Source organism: Macrobrachium rosenbergii, chromosome 1 (assembly GCF_040412425.1).
Source record: "Macrobrachium rosenbergii isolate ZJJX-2024 chromosome 1, ASM4041242v1, whole genome shotgun sequence".
In the NCBI taxonomy this organism is placed as follows: domain Eukaryota; kingdom Metazoa; phylum Arthropoda; class Malacostraca; order Decapoda; family Palaemonidae; genus Macrobrachium; species Macrobrachium rosenbergii.
In genome coordinates, this window is record NC_089741.1 from 42,227,493 (window position 1) to 42,255,352 (window position 27,860).

Genomic DNA, 27,860 nt, shown 5'->3' on the forward strand with positions numbered 1-27,860 from the left:
AAAACGTCTGAGTTTATGATGAAGAGATCCATTCCTCAAAATAATTTGATATAAACATCGTCCCTAACCGCAGAGGAGATCTGAAATGCCACCAATATGGAAAGTGAACTTGAAAAGCCAGAAGGTAAAACGTCAGACTACTGGCTTGGTGGTTTAACCACCTAGCCTCTTATTTTGACAGAGATTTCCTTATTCCCACTTTCAAAACCAACCCAAAATATAGGCCACCCTTCAGTCACTCTTACCTTATATTAAAATTCGTCTCGCGCTGCTAAAATTAACGTCCTAAGGGAAAGTAACACAAAACTGAAGAGCGATTGAAATTGTACACAGTCACTTCGATGCCACGAGTAATACTGACTGGTCTGACGTAAACACTCGAAGTTGCTATCATCGTGGTAGTGCGATTTCAGAGTTGCCAACGTCACGGGGAAGAATGCGCCCCAGGCTATAAAAAATGTGCAAACGTGGAAATGTTTATAGCGAGATTCTAGCCTCGGTACGTTGTTTACAAACTTTATAATGACCAAAAGCATTAAAATGATTTGTATATATTTAAGAATGTTATCCTTTCACTATTAATATCCATTATTATCTATAGAAATTAAGCTAATAGACCTTACCACTCTATATATACGAGACGAAAGTTAAACAAATTACTTGTAGCCAATTCGCTTGGCAGTCTGAAAATTACGTCATTACTAATTACATAATTGCTAATTAAGAACAGAGGTCCATGCTAAAGCTGTTCATTTATTGGCAAGAATCTGTGCAAAGCAGTTATCGTTTTAAATTATACGCTGCTACATTAATACATATAACTATACATAATTACAGAAATGTAATTAAGTCTTTTGTTCCATCAACAGAAACGTAAACGAAACAGTGGTCCTTTGTCTTAATAACATGTTCGTTTGACTATGTATGAGGCAAGGTTTTTAATATTCAATAAATTATCACAGTTCGATGTAGTGACTGAACAGTTAATTTGATTTTGTGAACTTTCAAGCGATACGGCAAATATTTAAAGTATCGCAGTATGTGCAGTAATGGTGTGAAAAGATGGTGAATCTTTCCCCAACTCCAGCATTGATTTCATCTGGGGGATGGGATGAAATCGATACCATTTTAACTGCTGCTTACACTTCAACAAAGAATTAGCTGGAAAAAATCCGATATCCCCGCTCTTGCGCTAATAACAGCAACGCTAGCGAAAAAGCACTCGACATTGGCTGTCCTGTACACAGCTATTAGGTATTCGAGTTGTTGGCATGGAAAAAGAATATGACTTTGTTTAGCTTCAACTTACTGTGTTTTAGCGTTAAACTAGTTGTTCTTTGTTATAAGTTATAAATTTTAAATACTATACTTTAATATTTACCCCAAAGCATGAGTAACAACGATTTTTTAGAATAAATAAGTGGAACCTGGTTGTTGTTATACGAAGCGAACGCAACCTGACCTGGTGGCCAGAAGATAAATGTTGTCGTGGAGATAAACAGAAGACGATCAACCGCCAAAAACTACCCTTTTAGTTCTTAAGACTTTACGACTTTCCCGATTACAGCAATCCTCTGAACTAGCAAGAACTGCTCTGTTTAGAAAGTAGGGTAGTGAGTCAAAATAAGCGGTTTAAGCTTCGCATACAATTCTTAATATTATTTATTGTTGCAATCAATTTAACCAAAAACTTGAAAACATTACATAATTAAGTTTTGGCTTATAATTTAAACTATAACCTCACTGAATGAGTGAAACATAGCAAAACTGAGTTGAATTTATAGATAATAACCTGTTCACCCGTTATCAGCAGGGTCAAATTTAAAACACCTGACATAAATTAAACAAATGAAAAATAAAAAAAAAAATTGGTTTCAATGCCACTTCCTAACCGCAACAGATTTCTCTACCGTACCCCGCATGTATACGTGTACACATTGCATATATACATATATGTGTTTATGTATATGTATGTATGTATGTATGTATATATATATATATATATATATATATATATATATATATATATATATATATATATATATATATATATATATATATATAAGTCATCTAAAAAAAAGAAGTGTGTGTGTGTGTGTGTGTAGAAGAGGTACTGGAGCTTCTTTTACACCAGATGACAAAGTATTTCTCTGAAAGTAATGCTTGTAACACTTCTGGGGCACTATGTAAAATTGTTGATCCGTCCTCATGGTGATATTACTGATATGATGTCAACAATGATGATGATGATAATCAGATATCCTGCGCAACTAATAATAATTTCATCAGTCTAGCTTTTATAGGTCTTTCCCTCATTCTTGATCACAAAATTTCTAGGGTATCATTACCTGCCCTATCCTCCCCACATTTTCATAGCCTCTGGCGCACTGTAATCTTTTCACCTGTCTTTTGTCATCGTCAAGGTCATTCAAGCGAAATCTGGTATTTTTTTTTATGGATATCCCACGTTCTTAGTTTTTTCCATGCAGATGTGATGTAAATAATCACTATATTTTATACATTCCAAATTCAGTAATGTTCATGCTTGCTTTCCATCATTTCGTATTATGATATGGGTTCACTATTCATTATGCTGTAAATTAAACCGTGATTTCATTCTACCTTACGAATTTGCATTGTCAACTGGGAGCCATAGGCCTACTGTAAATTTCGGATTTGTCTAAATAATCTAATGGTTCCAGGCAAATATATTTTATAGTGTCTTTACTGTGCAACTGCAGCTTTGTCGTTGGTCTCTGACCTAAATAACTTTCGGATTTGAAATGAAAGTCGTGAAATTAAGAAGAATATATCAATTCACGTAAAACCTTAAGCTACCTTGTTTATTGTCCTGCAAATGCAATATATTACCTTACGATATCCTAAGAATGTCTGTTCTACTTCTTTCGATTTAACTGATTGATAATGGTAAAAAATTTGAAAATCATCTTGGTAACTACGAAATAAAACGTTGCAGGGGGTCTGAGCGACAGCCTCTGCCATCTATCGGCGGACAATGGAAGCTCCGTTCCCATGGAGACACTGACACTTTATCTCGTAAACAAAAACAGAGTTCTTTCGCCTAACTCATTTTCAGAATCTGTTGGCTTACTTTTAATTTAATTAAGTGTATCATGTAACTTATTCTAAACCAATGAAGAAAGTGACGCTTTAACGTCAACACAGCATGATTATCATAAATCGACAAAGCGTAGCGGACTTTCGCTTCATTTCAAAATTATATTTTGTTATCAAGCTGGCCAAGAACAAAGTTGTGTTAGCTAGCTAAAAACTCTCATTGATAACGAACACCTCAGGTGAACTAAAAAAAAGTATTACAAACTGTGTCACTATGCAATGAAACAATAATAAGATCTTGCATAAGTTGTGATATAAAGAAACTGCATCGGCGAGTGATGGAGAATTACAGCGTCGTCGGTCGCATAGGGGAGGGAGCCCATGGAGTTGTGGTCAGGGCAAAGCATAACATAACGGGGCAGATGGTTGCCCTCAAAAAGATACCCCTTCGAAGACTTGATCAAGGCATGCCTCTGACCGCTCTGAGGGAGATAAAGGCTCTGCAGGAACTCAATGCAAAACACATAGTCTGACACCCGACTGTAAATTACATTCCTGTCAAAGAAAAGTATGTATGCATATATATATATATATATATATATATATATATATATATATATATATATATATATATATATATATATATATATATATGTCATTACATTAACAAACACACTGATTAGTGATAATTAATTTGGCAATGATGTTAAGAAGCATAACACCATCATTAAAATCAAACAAATATTGTGTGAATTTCCTCATAAAAAAAATGTCATCCAGTCCATCAGTGCCAAGCAGTACTCAAATCTAGTGACAATTCTTAATCCATGGTTTTGAGTAGAAGAGGCAGTTTTTCGTTTATAAAAGAAACGATATAGAAAAAAAATTATATTTTATCCTAGATTACAAAAACATAACCTCCGTTATCAACGCAAAACATGCTTTCCCCAGACTCACAGTTTAACTCATGGGTCTTCAGTCGTAATGAATCGCATATAGAATTTGGGCCAACGGCCAAGCACTGGGACCTAAGAGGTCATTCAGCGGTGAAACGGAAATTGACAGCAGAAAGGTTTGAAAGGTGTAACAGGAGGAAAACATCGCAGTTGCACTATGAATCAGTTGTTAGGAGGGGGTGGAAAGTAAGATGGAAGAAAGAGAATATGAAAGGAGGTACAGTAAAAGGAATGAAAGGGGTTGCAGCTAGGGGCCGAAAGGTGCTGAAGAACAACAAGTAATACCTGTGCCACACATGACGGAACTAGCCCCCCTACGGGACAGTCATAATCTTCTCTTCTGATATTCACGTTCCAGGTGGTTCGACTCCTGAGTGTGTTTCCAGAGGGAGCTGGATTCGTTCTAGCCTTCGAACTCATGCTGGGAGACCTTGGCGAGATGATTCGAGATGCAACTCGTCCTCTGACAGCTGCCGAGATAAAATCTTACATGGTGATGCTGTTATCGGGAGTTGCTCACCTCCACCACCATCACATCATGCACAGGGTGAGATGCAGTGTTCAAAGGAGAAAGGAATTCTCATAATTTCATTGGTTTAGTTTGGATCGGAATATAGAATTTAGGACAAAGGCCAAGTGCTGAGACCTATGAGGTCCTTCAGCGCTGGAAGGGAAACTGAAAGTAGAAAGGTTTGAAAGGTGTAACGGGAGGAATGCCTCGCAGTTGCACTATGAAACAAATGTTAAGTGAGGTGATAGCAAGATGGAAAACGAGAAAATGGAGGTGCAGTAAAAGGAATGAAAGGGGTTGCAGCTAGGGACCAAAGGAACGTTGCAATGAACCTTAAGTAATGCCTACAGTGCAAGTGTAATTGCAACAGCCACAATGCCCTCTTAGCTTCTTGATTTCTTCACATTTTGGATATTCTTCTAACTATGAAGCCTAAAATCCAAATTAAGAATACGAAAAAATTCTGACGCACGGGCGAGATTTGAACTCTAAAGATCTGGAGCATCAGAACGAGGTGGAAATCCAAAATATGAAGAAATCAGTAAGTTACAGGGGCACTGTGGTTACTATAATTACATCTGTATCTGATAACTCAAAAAGTAACTAGTATATTCTAAATATACATTATATTTTATTTCTGCAACATAACTTGTAAGCCTATGAATACTTGCATTAGAGTTTAGTCTTATATTATTTTCTAACTGAATGATTCTGAGCATAGCTTGTATAATAAATATCATTATATTGTAGTACAAGTATGTATCTTTTTATTTCAGGATCTGAAGCCAGCAAATTTACTAATCAGCTCGACTGGACATCTGAAAATTGCAGACCTTGGTCTCTGTAGGGTGTTCAAGAAAAATTCTAAGTGCCTTTATTCACATCAGGTAAACCTAGTTGTAGTAATTCATTAATACTACAGATAAGTAAAAAACATTTTTGACATTATCCACCTTACAGGGTTACTAGATGTGACCCTTTCACCTTTAACAATTATGATTTACTCTCTAGGCCCATGAATGCTACAAATTCTTCTAAAGAGGCAAACAAAACACAAACCTCAAAATTAAATATGTAGAAATTGGTCAAAATAATTTCATGAACAAACATGTTCTCTTGATATGCCATAATTTAGAACCTGAAGCACGCATAACAATGACAGACTTGTTTTACTTCAAGCAGTTGTATTTAGTGTACACATACATACAGTTTCTTCATCTAATTTTTCGTAAAAGATTTCAGCACCCTTAATAGCACCATGACCTACTATGGTCTGCTTAATCAAATCTGGGAGAAAAAATCAAGATTCAGCTTTATCAACAGAGGCAAAGAAAGCAAGCTAACTTCATAAGTTAAATGAGAAAAATATTCAACAAACACAAATGTAACATTCACTGAAGGGTTTAACATGACTCCATTCAGTAATGAACTTCTGTAATACTTAAGGTTACTTTCAATCACCAATGGAGGAATAAAAATGATCTAACAACTAAATGTATTATGAAAACGAATACCTTTCTTGAACTAAGACACTTTGCCAGTAAAAGAAAAGCAGAAAATAAGGATAAATTTACTATTTTCTTACAGGTCGCTACAAGGTGGTACAGAGCACCTGAACTTCTTTATGGGGCGCGTCAGTACGATGAAGGCGTGGACCTTTGGTCTGTTGGGTGCATATTTGGAGAAATGGTGAACAACTCACCTGTTTTTCCCGTAAGTTCCATACAAAAATTTCTGTTTACAAAAGCAAGACTGTAAAAAGTTGGGTTTGTTCACACAAATCTGATCTTGTTAGCATTTTCAGAAATTGTTGCTCTATGTTTCAAAAACATAATTTATGGTTTTCCAAAACCTTACTTTGCCATTTAAATGTTTTAAAGTTGTACTGTGTACAGTATATACATTTAATTTTCAAAGATTACTTACAGTTCTGAAGGCACAAATAACTTATTACATAAGCAAACGTTGACAATAAACTCTCAAATATCAGTGGCATTTATATCAATACTCACATAATGTTAGCAGAGGCACAAACATTTTTGGCTATCCTTAAAATATTGAAACATTAACTACTTTATACTTTTTACATTAATTATTATAGCTATTCTCAAGCAAGCTGAGTACACTACAGAAGCAGTACTGCATTTTCATATGCATATATATTGCAACTGGATCACATCTAACAACAGTTTTTGCATCCGTGCTCTTTTTCCAAAATTCAGGGAGAAAGCGACATAGATCAACTGTGTGTAGTGTTGCAGATATTAGGAACTCCGAATGAATTAACATGGCCTGGTCTTTCACAACTGCCAGATTATAAAAAAATTACATTCCCAGAGTCCAAGGCAGTACCACTAGAACAGGTAAAGTATTAACTCAGATGCCTTATGTACTGTTCAGCAATTGGAATCAATCACTGCATCAGTACCATGCAAAATATATTATGATTTGCAAAATATTAAGAATGTTTAAACTGTTCTACTGATTGACAAGTGGACATCAGTAATTTCATATCTTTTGCATGAAGGTCTTATATATTTCTATAAGAGAATTCTGTGATCTTCAACCCCACATCAACAGGTACTCCCAGATGCTCCAAGTGATGCAATGGACCTCATCAAGAAATTTCTTGTATACTATTCAGCCAAAAGGTTGGCAGCAAATAAGGTGAGATAACTCTCCTTTCCATTGTTAATATATTTTCTTCTTCAGTTCTTTCACTGTCCTGTCCCACTAACAATGCCACTAATTTATTTTATTAAGTTAGATCTTTTCTTCTACAAGTTAAACCAATATAAGTTCTATCCACCCTCTTGTGTTTTGTACATGTTCACCTGGAATTCTTCCTTATTCTGTGACTTTCTGGGCCTTCCTCCTGGTTTTGTTCCTGCTACTTCCACATCTACTGCTTTTCTGAATAAATGTTCCTCATCCCTTCTCATCATATTCAAACCATCTCAGTCTATGAGATCTTAGTCTATTTTCCAGTTTCTGAACACCACATCACTCTAAAATACCCTCACTTGTAATGTGATCTTTCTACTGTACTTCTGCCAAGGAGCAGTATACAAGACTGGGAACACTTGAAGATTTCATCTATGATCCTCTTGGTCTTTCAGCATATACACATTAAACTAAAAAGTAAAACAGGTTTTACAAATTATCTGAATTTCTATAATTTTATGAACAAAATTCTTAAAAATAATGACATACTGTACATACATTGCTACTGCATGTTTGTTGAATGTCCCATGCAGCACACCTTTTCTGAGGGTCATGACTTAATCTATTCATGCATATCCTTACAGGCGCTTCTTCATACTTACTTCTTCTCGGCCCCTCTGCCTACTCCAGTGGAAGAAATGCCCCGTCCACCTAAGGAGAAGAAACCTCCTCCTACGACAACTGATTACATTACAGATTTCCCGATACATCACATTTCTGATGCCATACGAAACAGACTTGAAACACTTTACATGGAACATTAAAAGATAAAAAAAAAATGTTATTACATTCACATTATTCTCTTGAAATAAAAAGAATGACCCACAGTATTATTTAAATTTTTTTTCCCTTATTTTTGTCAAAGTTTTATATTGTACTAAAATTCAAAGCACATAACCTTTCCCAAACCCAGTATCACAGTGTTATTATTATAAAGTACTTAAGCCAGACTGCTGAATCACATTTCTCAATCCTTAAAGACCTGGCTAAACATATCACAGAGGGCAATGGGTCACCTTCAGTAACAAGGGTTTCTGTATACTGCCTACCTCCCATCCTTGGAAGGTGATGGCACAGTTTGTGTCATACAACTACCAGTTGGCTTTAATCCGTAATAACAATTACATTTTTGGCAAGATTCCCAGTGCCACAACAGTTGGTTAGTCTACAGCAAAGGACCAGTTAGCTCAGCACATCAGTAACAGCTCCCATGACTTCAGAAGTAGTCGTAAAATCTTAATAGTTCACCCACTAGCTATAAGCTAAGGCACTTTTAAATTTTAAAATGGCAGATGTCTATAACTAACAATAGCCAGAAACAACCATCAATACCTTCTCCCTAATTCATAACTCAAGTACAATGGAAACACCCAGCATACCATATGCATACAGTATACTGAAAATACAAAGTACAAAATATTACATCTATTTCATCCAAAGTGTACAATGGTAGCCAAGGCCGGCATGACTCTGGCAGTGGGTAGAGGGCCTCACTCAAGTGACGGACACTCACATCCACTCTCAAGTGAGGAATGCTTACCAGAGAAAGACACAAAACCTTTGTCTATTCGTGAACTATGTTTAGTGAACACTCCAAGTTCTGGACAATATGAATAAGTAAAATAAAAGGTTTGTAGACTATAAACACCTCAAAGGTAGTGTAGTGTTGTTAAACTAACTGTGTTGTTAAACTAACTATTCTTGGACTTCAAGATGATGTTGACAAGAATTTTCTAATTTCTAGAATAAAGACAAATTCCTGCAGAAAATTAGTCTTATCAATGGCAATCTCCCCTTTACCTCAGTCAAATGAATACTAAACAACATACGAATAAGGGGTAAAAAAAAATCCACAAACCTTGATAAATTATTTTATTTCAGGTACTTGATATATAATTCATCCATCTCAGATTGTATTTTGTACAATTTTCTCCTCCATTCTCGATATTCATCTGCTTTAAATGTAACATCCTTTCTCCTTGCTAAAAACATTTCTCTCTCGTTGCTGTATGTTTCTCTGTCAAATTCAAGATTATCTTTCGCAGTCTTAACCTGAGATGACTTTGGTGCTGCCAGTTGAAGGACCATGCTCATAGTCTTAGTTTCTGTGCTTGAATTTACTTTTCAAACTCACTTGAAACTGTAACCATCCACAACAAAAGAAGTTGCCTCTTTCATTTTCACTAACAGCTGTTGTCGAATGTTCTCAGAGTCCTTCTGATGATTCTGACTATGACTCATGGCTGGCTGAATACAAACATCTCGTGGCATTGCAGCCAACAAGGAATGGGCAAGTATTATAGCCTGGTTGTCATCTCTGTAATAATCACACCACAATATCCAAAGATTTTTTTAATGTATGTAGAAACTACTTCGGTTTTTCTCTAAACACAAATAAGTGAATACAGTATAAGCATGACAAAGGTTTGAGACCCTACACAAATTTCCTTGGAACTATTTGAAACTTACAACAAAACCTTTCCAGGTGATAGCACTTAAGTCATACTGCTTCCTTCAGAACAGATAACTACAGCCTGTATTAAACTACATCAAACTAAATACCATGTAAAGACCTGGTTAGTACTGTCACAATTTACTAGCAATAAATTAAACTAAGGCCAAACTAAGACAACACAAAATGGTTAGCTTTTAATGAAAAAAGTTTTAATTGAAAACTACTTCCATATTTTCCAAAAAGAAAACTCTGATTTCTTACCTTGTATAGAAACCAAGATCCACACGATGTGAATTCACCGTAAGGAAAGTCACAGCTGAAAATGCTAGAGGATGACACTTTTCTGGATAAAAGTAATACATGTCACTCACACCAGGGACCTGAAAACACAAGGGGATTGGCATAAAATAGCTCTTGCGTACAGTAAACACATAACAAATAACAGGCTTTATCTTCAAATATACTTCTGTATCTTGTAGACAAAGGCTTACCAGATAATTGTTCAAGCAAAGAAAATAAGAGCTCAGAATGAATGAATCAAAACATCATGAAATTTAGGCCACAAAGCTAAGCACTGGGCTTCTTTCAGTCATTCACTACTTGAGACAGTGAAAAAAGGGAGTTGGAGTGGTTGGACAACAAAATAGAGATCCAGAAAATAATTAAGAAGAAACAAAAGGATCTATCAGTGAAACTAGAAGAAAACCCCACAGTTGCGTACAGAAACAACAGTTAAGAGAGGCTGATAAAAGGATGGGGAAAAATACTCTTCTGCGTATTCATTGCAGAAGAATTATGGTCTTCTGAAAGTCACTGGCCCAAAGGACAAACATCTAACCCAATATTACAAGTTGCAAAAACAACAGAAATACACTGCTATTATATGTTAAGTCCCTATGATCTCACCTTCACCATTTCATGCTCAGAGCTTATTCTCTTTATCAAGCTGTCCAATGGAGAAAAGAGGCTAGTAAGCGTAATGCCGTTGTAAGTGCTTCCTCCAATTAATGCAACACTTGAGTATGGAACACCTGAAAATATTGCTAATGAAAATCTTGCAAATGTAATCAACAGTTGAAATTTGCAACATATGTGTCCTGAATAAGTTCAAAACTCAGTTTGTTAATAACTCCTTAATAATAACAAAAAATATTCAGGGGAAATGAAATGTTCTGAATAAACTATTTTACTTGCTTGTCTAAATGAGACCTGTACAACTTTTACTTTTTACCTAGCTTTCCTTTCTAAATCCAGGTTTTCTCTATTTTAAAAGGTTCTACACAGTTAAGGCCCCATATACTTCAAGGTATATCTAGGTTTATTTTCAACAGTTGTTAATTGTAGACTTAAACAAATACTAATAACTTTTTACTGTTTTTGTACTGGACATATAATACTTTTAACATCTACAAACAAGTTACGAAGAAAATTTACTGATGCCTCTTTACAATTTAAACCGAGAATATACTTGTTATTATAATCATTACAATTTAATAAGACCACAAGTCACGTTTATAAACGTGCTCAAATGACCTGTTTTTAAACTGAAGTGACAACTGGAACAAGGTAGCTAAAGAAGTTAGAAAGATAAGAAGGACTAGACAATTAAATAAACACTGGTGAAGTAAAAAAAGAAATAAGAAATATTACACTGACTGAACACAATGTAAAAAAAAAAAAAGTGTATCAAACAAAGTAAAAGCAGTCAAGTAACTCATGAAACATGCAGATCTGGAATGAGGGCCAGGCTCTGGGTTCGAACTTTAAGAGACCTCAACCTTCACCTTCATATACTTAATACTATATCTTGACAGCTACTATTTCCTTACAGAAAATAATACAGTAAGCAGAAGTAAGGTAATCAGTAACAGATTCCATCTCTTTTGTACCTGGCAGCTAACTTACCCGCCTGAGGAAGATTCTTCTCTATGACAACATGGTGGGTGTGCAAATCCTGAATGCATAATTCAACTGGTTCAAAAGCAACCTGAAAACGCTGTGATGTTGATTTCGTAGGGAACAGGTCCTGTGTTGCTGCTGGATTAAGTGTTCTGCAAGTATAATTAACTAATCCCGAACACACAACACTTGGACCTTCTGTAAAGTCTGGGATCCCACAAATACCTGTATCAAATTTAAAGTAAAAATAGAATTAAGTTGATAAAGAGATCAAAAACATGAAAAATCTATGAGAACTTTTTTCAATATAAAACAAAAAGCCTGGACATCACACCAAAGCATTGGTCAAGTACAAAGTGCATAAAAATGAGGAAAACCTAGAGCAGTTACCATAATTTGTACATTAAAATACTAAGAGAATATGGATTTGGCATTAAATGACAAGCTAATACATTTAAATCATCTTCAAGTACAGTATTACCAGTCCTTTAATTATGGAATATTACGGGTGTCTTTATTTGAAAATGTTTCGGAACTGGATAGTAAAATTAAAAACACAAAAGGTAAGACTAACAAAGTTAACACAGAATGATGATAATTCCAGGTATTTACTAGCAATTACCAGCTTATTTACCCTTTCAAAATAGTGATCTCCAAGAAGCCAATGATGCTTCTGCATACCCCTAATGGATAAACAGCAGCATTGTCACATACCAGTAAATCTTTCATGCAATACTTATAAAAGAAATGACACACATTTCAACTTACCAAGAATACAAGCTCTTTTTTTAGGCCTTAAAATCGGAGGGTCAAGTTTCTCTATAGAGACTTTCAATTTAGAATCTTGGTCCTTGGAGGAGTTACTGGGCAGTCTTCGTTGGATGACTTTAAGGATTTTGGTAGTATAACCTATAGTACTTGTACCTTTAGATACATGTAGCATGAGTTGCATGTTACAAATCAATGTCCTGTAATGGTAAGACTAAAGTCACTAATATGAAACATGGAATACAATCCTCTCCTCAATCATAAACCAAAAACTACATATTCATATAAAACTTTTTGAGTTTTCAACATGAAAATAGTAAGTGCGCACAGACGACACAAATTACTTTTTCATTTATCTTTTAGTCTAGTGGATGATATTAACACCAGTTACCAGATATACAGTCTTCAATGCTAAGACTAGTTAATCTACGTAAGAATATCGATAATAATACTGTACTACGAAGTCAGCATTATGTTATATTTAATGAGACAATTACCCAATCAAGAGGAGTGGATATCAAACAATCCTGAATGAGGAAAGTACTGTAAATCTGATTCTAGACACAAAAACATTAAGGAAAAATTCTTCTTTATGCAAGGAGGAGGTCTGAGTCCTGCAATGGATATAATACCCACAATTACCATTTTAGTAATCAATTCATATATTCTACGATTTCCTGCCACTTTAGGGCCTCAGGTAGCTAAATCTTAGAAGGAGAATATAACAGAAATACTTCACATAAGTATGCCCTTGTTATAAAAGAATGTCACAATTATGAGTGACCTGAGTTGAATGCATTCTGTCAGACAGAAAAAACTAAATGGCTCACCTTTCACTGTTGTTGACGACATTGAGACCAATAACCCACTTATCGTGGATGGTCTTCTGTCTAACAGATGCTATTTCCAGACACCCATCTGAAGTGCTGCCTTGGGGTAGATCATGGTCAAAATTCCCATCTTCTTCCTCATCATTAATATGTACTGTTGTCAACAGGGTCTATAAAAAACAACATACATATAAAACAATCCGAAATGTAATGTAATAATTCTCCACACATGCAAGCCAGTTATTTTACAGGAACACATCAAGTAAGTGTTTTATCAATAAACTGTCCTTTGGCCAATATGCTGAACACATTACTAAAATTTAACCTGGCTTCCTCAGGGCAACTGACATCCATGCAACAAAAATCTTCTTAAAAATACATCTGTCTCTTGCGATAAATAATCTTATGGTCAAATACTGTATTAATACTTCAGCTGAAATGAAACTGAATATATCACAGTCAATGCTTCTATAAAAACGTCAAGCCTCGAAGAAAGTAAAAAGAAATTAGCTATATGAAGCAACTTTATTCATACTCACATCATCATCCACAACATTTTGACTTCCAAGTAGAGACTGAATGGCTGCTAGTTTTTTCAGGATGATGGCTTCTTTCATTTTCTTCTGGCTATTCAAAAATTCAATGTGCTTCATGCCGCTCTGAAATTTTACAAGAATGTAATGGCACCAACAGTTAAAAGTATAAACACTATTTCTAAGAAGCAATTATGGTAAATATTAAGAAGCAATTAAAGCCAATATTATGAAGTAATCTTTAGTTTAAGACAAAAATATAAACAAGGTATAAAATTCCTCCATTTTCTTGAATTATATCCACATACACAGAAACAACAGACACACATACACAGAAACAACAGACATCTATTAATAAACCTAAGATGTCTGAAGCTTTGGATGAAATAAGAAGGGGTTATTAACTACCAATACCATATTTCCCTGCATTTGAAATTCTAATTCAGTGTCATAACACAAAAAAACTCTGATTAATAGATATTTTATAGGTATGTAATGCCCAGTAATATTAAATGTTAATTACTAGAAGGAGTTTTCAAATCTCACCTAAGGCAGGCTATCTCTGATGCCATATCTTGTGAACACATCCTCATGCTACAATTTATGTCTAATTGCAAAACTTACACGAAACAGAGAAATTACACTACATTACTCAACTTGTTATACTTGCTGTGGAATCTTCAACACAAGAGTTGAAGATGGTGGTTTCCCATGTACCATACACTTATGGAGCAAGGTACAATGCAGTTCAGGAGTGACACACAACAATTTCAGCATTATTTAAGTTCCTACATCAGGTTTGTCATTTATAGGGCTACGGTACAATACAGGATGTTAATGTATTTCTTTTTTTAGCTATATAAAGGTCTACAGCCAACATAACAATCACAATTTGCTTTGTGAAAAGCACAAGATATTTATCATTTGCAAACACTGATGCAAACTTTGACCAAGGTTGTCAGATACAAACAAACTTCATCTTACTTAAAACATTAAGTAACTCCACTCATTTCTTTAAAACACACAAACATTGCAAGTAGCATATAATCCAAACTTATCTCACTCACTTCCATACAAAAAACATACATTTCAACTGTGCCAATTATAATTAATTACAGCCAGTGTCAACTATACTTAATTATAGCCAGACCAGTTCAAGGAAGTAGCTTAAACTAATCACTGTCATCTAAAGGCAGATGTTCAATATACTGTACTGAAATCCAATGCCAGATTTAATCTTTTCACAGAATTCCCATTTCCTACTCTAGGGATACTGGTCTCTAAAATCATACAAAAAGAAAAGATTAATAAACAAACAACAAAAGATAATTTTGTTTCTTTTTTATTTAAGAGTTCCCAAAGATATAAGTAGAACATCTTGCCTTTCAGATCTCATTCCATTCTCTCCTAGGATACATGAAGTTTTTCATAACAGTTTGGACCTTACAATAGATAACAACCTTTCGAAAGTGAACAATTCACAGCTGAACTTTTCCTTCAACAAATGTTATACATATTCACTTTTGTAATAAAAACTTTAAACCCTTCCTTGTGGCATGAAGAATCAGGTCAAAATCTCATCACATAAAGGGAGAATACAGTGACGCAAATCTTTCTGGAACTAGCAATAAAGTACTAAAGTACTTCCGCTTCATCAAAAAGATGCTTGTAATTCACATCCAAAAAGCATAGGCTAATTTTTAAAATAAAAGAACAGTGACAAGTATACCGTACTGTACTCAAAAAGTAATACCTGGGGTATGGTTAATTACCTTTAGTCTATTGGCTAAAGCAGATACAGCATCTTGCTTCCCTCTCTCCGTTTCTGAAACTTCCTCATCTTCGCTTTCAATGGAGAGGCAAGGTGAAAAAAGCTGGAGAGAAGTTATAACACTGGTTTTCCCTAAGAAAAAGGAAAAAATATCAAAACAAATGCAGCAGGATAATATTTAAGTATCATAGGTGTCACTCTGTAGAGGAAAAACACAGTACACTATGCGTCAGGATTGCAGTATGTGATACATGAAAACTGCTGCACAGTTTTAAAATGAAGTAACTACATGAGGTGCTTACAATGTCCTTTTAACATCACAATGTTGTACAGTACTTGGATTAGAAATGCATGCTACATACATAACTTTAATATGATTTATGAACAGAAAACTAGTTTTTACTTAATTACTAAATTTTCAAATGACCATAGCTGCTGTGAAGCAAGAAAAACATAATCACAGTTCTTTCCTCATCAGTGAAATTAAGCCTACCTACCAGATGAATGTGTTAATCGCAATGATGGTACGCCAATCTCATCGGGATCATCAGAGATTATATCCTTTACACCTTGCCACTGATGAATGATCTGATAATATAAAAATAGGATTTCAGTATAATCATCATCAACGCATAAAACAACACATATTTAAGTATATACTGTAATTTACTCTTCATTATAAAAATGCTATGACATAGATACTATAAAGTAGTGCCACTGCATAGTGAAACAAAACGGGTTTCATCTTTCAGTCATATGAATATCTTTTAAAATGATGGAGATTAATATATTAATTTCAACCTATCATTACCACCAAAATCACTATTCCAACATGATTGATGGCTAGGATGAAGCGAGCTAAACCACTGGCCAACTTATTTTCATAAGCCAAGCCCGCCTGCTGACTGTCTACAGTAAAAACTAAATATATGTACAGTACTGTGCTAAATTCATTAGGGCTTTTTGGGTGCTGAGCATAAGTGTCATGAGAGGTCTATCTACTGTATGAATGTATGGACACTTCCGTTAAATGTCACTCAAGCTGGCTACATCTTAGATGTATCTTGTGCTATCCCTGTACTGTAGTAAGAAATAGGCCATGGCAATTTTAACCCTTCCAATTTCAATGGCTGGTATCACAATCTGATTAATCTACTTACCACAGCAGCAAAAATAAACACATTTTTTTAAACCTTTGTATCAAATTCATATGCATCCTTGATACTGTTCTGACAAACCTTAAAGTCACTGTACGATGCTGCGTAAGCCACGTCATGAAGACACAAGAAGACGATATACAGCTGTGGCGGCTGGAATTCATGATGAACTAAAACCTAAATAAAAAGAAAACATCCACTTGAAAAAATAAGAGCCTCGCTTATGGGAATGATACTCCAAAGAAAGACAAATGCTTTGTTACGCTTCGCCAAGACATCAGTGAACGTACCTTTTTTACATCTCGCTTTTTGAGTTTAGTATATCTGAGTATTTCTCCACTGTGAAGCTCCATTAAATATCCCTGACTGGTTACGACTATAATGTGTTTCTTCAAAGGACCTGAAATATCAAAAGTTATGTATTAGTCTTCAAAATACAATTTTGAATAAAACACATACACCATTAGATGCATCTTGCTCTAAATTTTTAATTTATCATTCAAGAATATATCCATATTATCTGGGTAAGACTTATGTGATTTTAGTCATGTGACTAAGGTTTTGTGAAAGCACTTTGTAATAAAACATTTACAAATATTAGCATGTTGTGCATAACTCTTCTAAATTGTACTGTTGTTTAGAAAGACCTATTAGTCAAATTTCTAAACTCCCATAAGGCTGGCCCACAGTTTGTTCTCAAATAAAAAGTGTTAACTGGAGCAAGAGAAAGTTAATGATGGAAAAGATGAAAAGTAAAAGACAAAGAATGCAGCCTGGGCTAAAGGGATAGAACCTAAAAATCCTGAACACCGTGTTAATTACCTATCTCCTCCACATGCATGAATAGTAAGCCATTCATTCTAGTTGACAATATTAAAACAACAAGAGGAAGTCTGAATCACATTACTTGTATATATACTACATTATTTCAGATACAAAAAGAAGTGATAATTAGATGGCAGGGCTCATTTACACAGTCACCTCTTCAGAAGTACTCAACTTCATCGAATCACAATGCGAAGCTTTTTCTTTTTTTAAATTACACTAAATTTATGTGCCTAACAAACAGAACTTTACTCACCAGCTGCATCTAACTGCTCCAAAGGATTTGATACTTTGAAGAACTGTGTGCTAGCAATCACTGATGCTTTTATTTCCTTGGGAATGTTTGCTTCACAACTGTCACTTGCGTCATCCATACTTTATTTATATGACCTAACTTGATTATAACTTTAAAAATTAAAAACTCAAAGTCTAAAATTGTAGCTGATATGCACCCTAGAAAAAATAAAAATAACCTTTAAAAATAAACAAAGTAATTGATGGAAAAACTCAGCCAATAAAAAGAGTATTCCTTTGCCTAACTTGACAGTAAAAATAAAATGTTAGATCTTGTATAACTCTCCCAATACCTCAAGCATTGGACATACACTAAGGTCTCCCAAGTGCAATTTTAAACATTTTCACTGTGTCACTAATGCTACTAGACCAAAACCAACTATGAAAACACTACCAATTCATGCTAACTATAATACAAGTCACAAAGGAAATTACACTGCAAGACAGAATTATAAGGAAACATGAGATTCCTCTAATGACTTAACTCATCATGAGCAAAAGTTCTTCCAACCCATACAAAATGATCAGATCACACAGTGCTCTTTTTTAAAACCCAATTATCTGTGTTACCTATATGTTTAATCCAGACCATTAATATCACCCAAAAAATAGTACAGTTTAGAGTTCCTGACTTATGACTGAATTACACTCCAAGACTAGTGTTAAAGAGAATTAGCTATTTTTTTACATCTGCATAACCTCTTTTGTTGCACATCAACAACAGGAATGCCATACTTTGTTATTATTATATTTCACAAAATGGTGTTGTAAGTGCAGATGTATTAAGTTTGGAACAGCCTGTGGTAAGAAAACTGTCCATGCAACTTGCAATTTGGAAAGCAATGTCTGATTCTACAGTACAATTTATATAGTCTTTGATGACTATGCAATGATTCAGAAGTCATTCACAATCTGTATATAATAAAGAAACCAGCAAACTTATGCATTGCCAAATACACAACTAGCAATTTATTACCTTATACGGCTATGCTGGCTACTTTTTAAGATAGATTTTTGCCATTTTAACTGAAAGTCAGCATAAGGCAACACTTCAAATTATCAGTAGCAAATTATTTCAGTAATTTTTACAGGCATAACTCACAAGCATTGAACTACCATTTATGGCACCAGTTTTATGTACCTTTAGGCCACACACAGCTGACTATCTCTGACATCACGTTCACTAAATATTTGCCGAGTCAAAGAGAAATTCTACTAAGCCACCATCATAATTTACTACATTATATATTAAACTCGAATAGCGTAGCAATATAGATATATATACCATGCTACATATAACCTATAAAAAAATAGTTTTGAACCAACTGGTAATCCAGCATTTTTCCTAATACAAAAATACTGTCAATATGCAGAATAAAACTATAAGAAGAGGTGTACTTTTCTACTATAAGGCTGTCAACAATTTCTAAACAAGTCAGATAATAAGCTTGTCAGAAATCTAAAATTTATAACAAAAGATTACATAAAATATAAAAACTGATACCTAACTTACTGAATGTAGCAAAAAAAAAAATGGAAAACCATAAAATCATAACAATTAAAAAATTTTACTGCAAAAAATACACCCACAAACTCCTGAAGGTCAAAATTATTACTGTACATATAAAAGTATAAGTGTTTATATGACTAAGTTTCAGGCACCATTATGTTCAAAGCTTCCAAGAATGTGAAAAACTCTAGCAGGAATTATGTTTTTTAGTTACAGAGTAAGGCCACATATGTTTTGCACAGGTACAGTATCTGAAACTGTAACAACCTATTTTAAAATATTAAAAGATAAAGGTTGGTTCCATAAAATCCCAAAAAAGATTACAGACCAGGTAAATCCTTCGATAAATCTTCACAAACTTAGAATACGATAAAGTTCTGACTATAGATACAACAAGAGAAAGTTCCTCTTCTCAGACAAAGATCTGACTAGACACTGAACAGTGTTTCTGACTAGATTCTTAATATTAGTTTCTGTTATGCTGACTATAGGTACAACAAGAGAAAGTTCCTCTTCTCAGACAAAGATTTGACTAGACACTGAACAGTGTTTCTGACTAGATTTTGAAAATTAGTTTCCATCATGCTACAAACTGAAGCATTTTGGAAAGACTGGAAACTTTCAGGCTAAAGATAAATTCAATAGGCCTTTCATGATCAGATATTATGTCAATTACACATGACTCGAAAAAAATACCACCACAGACAGCTTTAAGAATTAAACAATGCACAATAACAATACACAATAAGAGTACTCATTCAAAATTACCTTAAGCTATTTAAAAACTGACTCTATGCATTAAAAATGTTCAAACTCACACTAAAAATCTTTGGTCCACTAATGTTTTACTAACAACATTCTTTCGACCACCAGCATAGCGAATCTTTTTAATAAAGTAGGAAACAACGAAGGTAACAACAGCCGACAACACAAAATCATAAGAGAGCAGATCAACAAAAGTGAAAAGCAGGAGCTCAAGCATTACGAAAGAAACTTCGTGACCACAGAATAAAACTTTATCAAAACAGTGATTATTATCACGAAAGAAAAGGCATCTCTCATCAACCTCTTGAAACTCTAGGTCTAACAAACTTTCAAGGAATAACTTGTCTTTTACAATATAATCTAAATCTTTCACAGCATGCTGGAGAAACATTCCAAAAAACCTTTTCATGGTTTCATGTGCTTGAAAACTCTGCTCCATCTCACTAGAAGGCATTCTACCATGATTGCCTTGTCTCTTCATTCCAATAAAACCTTTGACTGGTTGCAATATGTGGTCATATTGCTCACGAAATCTGTTGGTAATGGCTACTTCAAATGTCTGACATTCACTCGAGGGCTCGAGTCCCCTATGTCCACAAAGATCTTCTTCTTCCCTCTTCAGCTGCTCATAAAAGGAGTGCATATCAACATCTGCATATCCATGAACAGATCTTCCATGAATGTAATATCCATACATTTTATGTTCAAGTATAAATATGCTAATATTTGCTATGGAACACAAATCAATGAATTGTTGAAGCTTGTTTTCTATACATCTTTCATAGAATGCTGCTTTATATATCCACTGAAGTGCAGCAATTATACCATATATTGTTACACTGACAGCAAATCTGCAAACATAGCTCTGAGGAGGAACATAATCTGTATCTTCAAGCCTAAGATGGGACCTTGGATCTGCAATGGCAAAATTTTCAAACCCAAACACTTTCAAAAACATCAAAGTTGTGAAGAGCTGGCAACCAAGATCTATTTTCCTGTGAGTCTGTAATTCATTCCATTCATTTGCTATGAAATATGTTCTCCAAATACTAATTGGGTTCTGTTCTCCCTTACTTCCTTTTTCATCATTTACATTCCCAGAGATCTGTGGATGTGGAAGAGAATTCTTTGCCCGAGGTTGTTCCCAGTCAATTATGAACATATCAAGAGTAACTTGAACAATAAGGATATGTATGACCTGAAACAACTTTAACACACAGGCAGCTATCATATACTGTTTTACAATCTCTTCTTGAGTCTCAGTAAGCAAAAACAAATGCACTACATCCTGCCTCTTGAAGAATACAGTCCAGTAAAAACATGAGAAAAACATTACAATAAAAAATATGTTTGCAAGGTTACCACAAATGGTTAATATAAAGTGAATAATAGTGGGTACATCTATGTTTAATTTTCCACAACGTCTTGACCAACTCCAAGTGGCTACTAGAGACCAAAGAGTGGCAAAGGCACTCATGACACCAACAGCAATTGACAAATCTTCTTGTATCTTTGTGTAGTCCATTGTATAGGTGACACGCAACGTTGTCTCCACTTTTTCATCGGTGTCATACAATTCATCATTAATTTCACCATAAACAACCTTAATAAGAGGAGGATATATCTGACCATGACTTCCTTCCTCACGAAGCTGAATAACGATTTCAATGCTCTGAGCATATCTAACTACCCTTGCTCTTTGATTATAGTCGCGAGTCTTCAGGGAAAGACTTCCCTTCCCACTCAAATTGTCAATAATGAAAAATCGACGAGTTAACTGCCACTGCCTGTCACCTTTCTGGTTAATGAATATTTCATCTTCCTTGTAATTGAGATTTAAAACTGGCACTGCATATATCATTTGTTCATCATCATCATAATACTGAAGAAAAACATCATAAAAAACAGTCTCATAAGAATCCCATAGATCCTTAACCTTAATAAGGCAACTCTTGGAGAATGTTGTCCCAAATCTGACCACTGTGTTCAGATGATAATCAATTAGAGGGCAGAGTGTTAATGTATCTTCCAGTCTCCCATACTGTAGCAAGATACCATCAGCCGAGTACTTTGCTACTGTGAAATTTAATCTGGAGTCTGGGTCACTTTTCCTAAAACTGTAATAGGTTTTTAAACGAGTTTTCGAAAGATATACTTTTGCCTCACCCTCTGTATAGTACAACCATGGAACGTGATCTGGGATGTTAATAAAATTATCACCAAACTGTTCCCTATAAAAATGACATGCATTATCATCTTCATCAAATGTGTAATGAAGCATAACACACAAATTGCTGAGGAGCTGACACGCTGTTGAATTCTTTGAAAAGGTACAAAGAGCAGCAGCCAACTGGAAATTAGCCTCAAAAAAAGAAGACAAGACTTTCATACCATTGTCATAATTAACGACATAACTATTCTCTTTGTCAGGCACCTTTTCAACATCTGCTTGCTGAATGCAAATTCCCTCTATTGCAACGTGTGTTTTAGGACAAAGGCACGATCCTCCACTGGCACTGTAAAACGAAGAGTGACAGGGAACGCAAGCACCGTCACCGGGAATGCTCTCATTCGAACACATCACACATTCCATACTACCTATGGACGTCCCGTCAGTGAACTTATCGGACAAAATTTCCATAGAGTCAAGGCATGGCTGACATTCCCTAGTGGTGGCATTATAAACGGAGGAATTTGAACAAGGCACACAATTTAGCTTATCTCGAGAGGCAACGTGGTACTGAGGACAGGCTTCGCACTGTAATTCATTGCCTTCGTAGACCACCCTAAAACCTGGATCACAACTACACGAGGACCGGTCAGCTCCTGACGTCTGATTCGCCTTGCAGGCTACACACTGGAGGCTAATGTGATCAAAATACTCCTTCTCAGAACAAGACAATATATCATTGAAACTGGTGAATTCGAGATTGCGACCCAGATAACACCCAAAATGCAAAAATACTAAGAGGATACCCACAAGCTTCCCGCACAGTGACATTGTTTACAAACAGCCTAGCGCCAACTGTTCGGATGTACGTCCTGTGACTTTAAATTCCTAAGAAATAATATCGCACACTAAACCTGCGTATTTTGCATATTGTATTGATCATTTCAGTTTAATATATATAAATTGATATCTTATCTATTGAATCGTAACATAACTTGTTGATAAAGTGGAAAATAACAGACACGCTTACAATATTTAAGACGAACACATTACATTCCTTCTAGTACTGCACGTTTTGACGCATTGCATTCAAGAACCACTAAACGGATTAACCAAGGAAAGGGTAACCTAAAAGATAATCAAACAATTGTCTTCTTAACGTGAGTTACTATTCAATAATGTGTGATATATAACGGTGGGGACAGTTTTGCAGCCAGTCCTGTGCTCCAAGTTCGCGATTCTTTAGAGATGACCAAGCTTGTTCGCATTTTATCTTGTCATTTACACACACACACACACACACACACACACACACACACACATATATATATATATATACATATATATATATATATGTAATATATTATATATATATATATATATATATTATATATATATATATATATATATATATATATATATATATATATATATATATATATATATATACAGGATCATGTCAAGATTAGCGAACCCAACGTCTCCATGTCAAGAATGACCAACCCTTTCCGGTCCGAACTCCAATTCCACATGAGGGCTAATACTATCTGTCTGAATATGGTACCGTCAAATATAAAGGCAGCGTCCAGCGCAGCCAGTTCTAACAGGGATTTGAACTGAGTTTTGTTAAAATTATTAAAAAGGGAGTTGTCGGGGGGATAACTTATTTAAATTGAGATCAATGGTCTCTGCTACTGGGACGTTGGTAAATAGGGACTCAACGTCAAAACTTCCCATGAACAGATCTCGGTCCTGTTTGATAACTTCGTCTTTGAAGGTGGTTGAGTTAGTTTTATAGTGAAAGTAACATGAAGAAAGAAACCCCTAAGAACATTCTTAGCTTGCCTTATTTTAGTGGTTTTGAAAACAAAATCATTGCTAAAATCTTACAGTGTCAACCTTGTTTTTTCCTGTAACACACTGAATGTTAATAAAAAAATAGCCCTAAGGAAAACAACAACATAATATATAAAATTATACGTTTGGACTGTCCCTCTTTTTATATCGGCCAATCAAGCAAGGATTTAGCCGTACGGATTAAGCAGCAAGTATTCTGTCAAAACTGGGCAAACATCCAGTGCTATATTCATTCCTTTAAGTGAAAACTCTCACAGGATAAATTGGACTGAAAGTTCAGTGATTGCCAGATCGAAAGATTTCTCTTCACGAAATCTTTTAGAATCTGCTATTTTACAGCTTACTTCCAGTTGTAATTTTAATCTTAGCCTTGGCATGTATCATTTGGACCCCTGTATGAGTAAAATGTTCAAGAATGGCCTAAAAGATGAAATCACTGACTTAATAAAAAATTAGATACCTTATATATATTTTCTATGTATTTGTATGTTTAATATATGTAATTTTTTTTTTTAAATGTTCACCTAATAAAAGAATTTTTATTGTTTACCAAAATGAGAATTACCGAGTTGTACTTTTATAACATTTTTTGTTGGTCAGTCACCTTCCTTGCATAATCTTTTAATTGTCCCGTCCCTGCTTCTGAGCCGTTGAGCTTAATCCTTTGTAAAATTTCTTAAATATTAACCCTGCTTTGGTATGTCTGCTAATTCTTCAATTATGTTGGATTCCAGATACATATTTTTTCCTTTGTGATCCCCATCTGTCATTTATACAACCTTTCTTTGTAAACTTTCTTTGTTACAACCCTCAGGGTTGTTATGCAAGTTCTTAATAATAGAATTGTTGTCAGCAAATGTAACTCAGTGCTAAAGGTCAGCGGAAACAAACACTCAGGAAATCTTGATACAGCAGAAGTACAAAGGCAAAGGCAATCACCTGAAAAAAAATATATATTTATATATATATATATATATATATATATATATATATATATATATATATATATATATATATATATATATATATACACACAGCCGGAGCTACATATGCCACCACAGACGAAGCTGCAACACAGGAACACTGCAGGACAACAAAGACAGAGCCGACATGGCAACCATCTATCCCTCCAGCACAGTCCTGTCCTCCAACTCCAGGCGCCCATGACAGAGTCGACACGACAACCATCATGGCAAATAAAAACCTCTCCGCTGCTGAGACCTGCTGCTGACGTCCTCCTCCAATAACGACGGGCAAGACAGAGCCGACACGGCAACCATCTCGTCCTCAAAAACTCTCCACTGCTGCTGCCGGGACCTGACTCTCAGGTGCGTATACCTGCTGCTGCTACCCCATCGGACTCTCTGCTGCCCTCAACCTGACTCGTTGCTGTTACGAACCTGACTGACGAAGTCTGACGCCATTCAACAGACGTCAGCTCGCCAGAAAGAAAAACAAAAAACAAAAGGAGGCAACGACCCACTAAGGGAACAATCGGCAAACGATTGTTCCTAACAGTCTGCTAAGTAAAGGACTATAAGTCGAAAGGCCTAGCAGCACTCCACTGTTTCTCTTTCCTTCGTGGATTTTGTCTTTATTTATGCATATACTATATATATGTATATATATGTATGTATATCAGTAAGGACACCAAGGCCAAAACCCGGAACAGCATTTTACATAACTTTATTGGGATATGTTTCGAGTAGTACTCTCACTCGTTGTCAACCTACAAAATTAAAATAATTGAATATATAATAAATTCAAAATCATACAGTAAAATTACTATGAAAATAAACACGTTTAAAAAGATGGCTAATCAAAATAAATAATAAAATAACATAAGCAAAATACAAAATTTAAGTCACAAAACTTGGAAGTACAAAGGAATGACAAACATACTAAATAATATAAACAGTAGAACGCAGACTAAAAACACAAAACGAGATTACAGCCATTTCTAGCCAAAGAGGCTTTATCTTGATGGTGTATAGAACTTCTAAAATGTCTGAGTCTGTAACAGAGAAACTGAGCAGTGGACAAAACAGAAAAATCATCAATATGTAAAGGATGACCAATCTCTCCTTTATTTCTCTCTAATTGCACTGTAACTAGGCCTTGAAAGGTAATTGCCCGTACGATATGACACCGAAGTGTTCAAACCATCTCATCAAGCTGATCGGTAGTTTTCAACGTAAGTGCCATCACAACCACCACACTGCCATTTATAGATCAGATTGGACCGAGGGCTTATTGGTATCAAGGTCTTTAATTTTAAAGAAATTACCTAATTTATTTTGCAAAAGTGAAATATATTTTGATATCTAGCTGAGGGTAACCAATGGACAAAATAGAAATTAATTGTTTTTTTAGATCGTAGCTATGAGTTCAGTAAAAGTTAAAGGTAAATAAATATGAGGTTTCTTTACATTGTGTAGTTTCAGGTTGTTTGTTTTACATATAATTTCAACTGTTTACCAATATATGTATGTATATATACATATATATGTATATATATGTGCTGTACTGTAAGGGGGGATAGGATAGAAGTGGGGTTCAATTACAAATCGTTTTAAAGCCCTAAGAGGTCCTCAGAAGGAAGATAAGGTTTGGAAGAAATTAGCAAAGGGGGCTGGTGTGAAAAAAGGAAGGTATAAGGGGAAGGAAAAAGAATAGGACAGTCCCATTTGTCGTTTTAGTCTACAATTTAGTGCAGGTCGTGTATTTGAATGTGTTTGTATATATACATATAAATGTACATGTGCATACACACACATATATGTATATATATATGTATATATATATATATATATATATATATATATATATATATATATATATATAAATATATATATAAATAAATATTTCAACTCTAGATGTGGATGTGATACTGAAGAGAAAAAAGATAATTAATCAGTTTAGGAGCAAAATCTTCTCTGAGAAATGCAGCAAAACATTCAAGGTATATATAAGACAAAAAACAAATTCTAATCGCAGATGTTACAAATCCATGAAGATACTCAGAAAAATGATAATTCCGAAAGAATAGTTTGGTCTGAGGCGAAGGTCTAAGCAAATTTTCACTTCTCTTGTTGGTTAATGGGTCTCTTTCATGGTGCGTTATTGCTTGCATACCAAATGCAGGAACGCTAAGCCTGGTCTCAACCCCTTTTATCCGGCACTGATTTGATTTATGGAGTATAGACTGTCAAGCCAAGTACTGGGGCACTTTCGGCCATTTTCAGCAAAGTAGGCAAGTCAGAGGGTTAGGTGGTTGGACAGCAAGGTGAAGAGGTCCAAGAAATAAAGGAGATGAAGTCCAAGGATCCAAAGGTGGAACTGAGAGAAAACCCCACAGCTGCACTAAGGAGTAAGAATTAGAGAGGTTGGACGGCAAAATTGAAGAACGGAAGAGAGAACGGAGGTCAAGTAAAAACCTAGAAAGTGGGTGTAGCTAGGGGTCTAAGGGACTCTGCAAACACCCCTTTAGTAATGCCTACGGTGTACTACGTGAGGCACACTGACGGCATTAACCCTTCACGGGGTATCTGGCACAAAGAACAGCAGGAGAACATAAACCTTTGATGCCGAATATCAGTTTTTGTGACGCGTGGAATACCACGTGGTAGATGCATGAACTGTTTAACTCTTTTATCCGTGCTTGGGACCGGGTTCAACTCCTATATCCGAGCTTGGGACCGGCTCGAGTGTATAAGTCCCCGTGGCCATGCTGAATTAAATATCAAAGACACCTACG

General features: G+C 35.2%; 4 protein-coding genes across 6 annotated transcripts in view; 1 reads left to right on the plus strand and 3 right to left on the minus strand.

Annotated features, from left to right (window-relative positions):
- Nucleotides 1-371, minus strand: part of LOC136826186 (phospholipid-transporting ATPase VD) — a 173,108-nt gene extending 172,737 nt beyond the window's left edge. For both annotated transcript variants that reach the window (XR_010849580.1, XM_067083280.1), the window contains exon 1: nucleotides 246-371. The gene's annotated coding sequence lies outside the window, so the exon portion shown is untranslated. The remainder of the gene's footprint in view (nucleotides 1-245) is intronic.
- A 2,653-nt stretch (nucleotides 372-3,024) lies between these two features.
- On the plus strand, nucleotides 3,025-8,097 carry LOC136826619 (cyclin-dependent kinase 20-like). The gene is made up of 7 exons (XM_067083956.1): nucleotides 3,025-3,605; nucleotides 4,393-4,581; nucleotides 5,322-5,432; nucleotides 6,133-6,258; nucleotides 6,768-6,908; nucleotides 7,126-7,212; nucleotides 7,854-8,097. The coding sequence occupies exons 1-7, from the start codon at nucleotides 3,417-3,419 to the stop codon at nucleotides 8,031-8,033; spliced, it is 1,023 nt and encodes a 340-aa protein (XP_066940057.1). The 5' UTR covers nucleotides 3,025-3,416; the 3' UTR covers nucleotides 8,034-8,097.
- Nucleotides 8,098-9,124: 1,027 nt separating this feature from the next.
- Nucleotides 9,125-23,114, minus strand: LOC136826678 (uncharacterized). Of its 2 annotated transcripts, none has more exons than XM_067084084.1 (13): nucleotides 23,057-23,114; nucleotides 17,764-17,960; nucleotides 16,973-17,082; nucleotides 16,764-16,859; nucleotides 16,023-16,113; nucleotides 15,527-15,657; nucleotides 13,761-13,880; nucleotides 13,222-13,391; nucleotides 12,392-12,591; nucleotides 11,630-11,848; nucleotides 10,631-10,755; nucleotides 9,986-10,104; nucleotides 9,125-9,586 (listed from the first exon to the last, which is right to left on the minus strand). In XM_067084084.1, the coding sequence occupies exons 2-13, from the start codon at nucleotides 17,879-17,881 to the stop codon at nucleotides 9,400-9,402; spliced, it is 1,686 nt and encodes a 561-aa protein (XP_066940185.1). In that variant the 5' UTR covers nucleotides 17,882-17,960; nucleotides 23,057-23,114; the 3' UTR covers nucleotides 9,125-9,399. The 2 variants fall into 2 exon arrangements, with proteins under 2 accessions (XP_066940185.1, XP_066940261.1); XM_067084160.1 differs by having other exon boundaries at nucleotides 23,053-23,087.
- LOC136840325 (meckelin) lies at nucleotides 19,976-25,291 on the minus strand. The gene is made up of 2 exons (XM_067107021.1): nucleotides 25,139-25,291; nucleotides 19,976-22,960 (listed from the first exon to the last, which is right to left on the minus strand). The coding sequence occupies exons 1-2, from the start codon at nucleotides 25,289-25,291 to the stop codon at nucleotides 20,126-20,128; spliced, it is 2,988 nt and encodes a 995-aa protein (XP_066963122.1). The 3' UTR covers nucleotides 19,976-20,125.
- Between the last annotated feature and the right edge of the window lie 2,569 nt (nucleotides 25,292-27,860).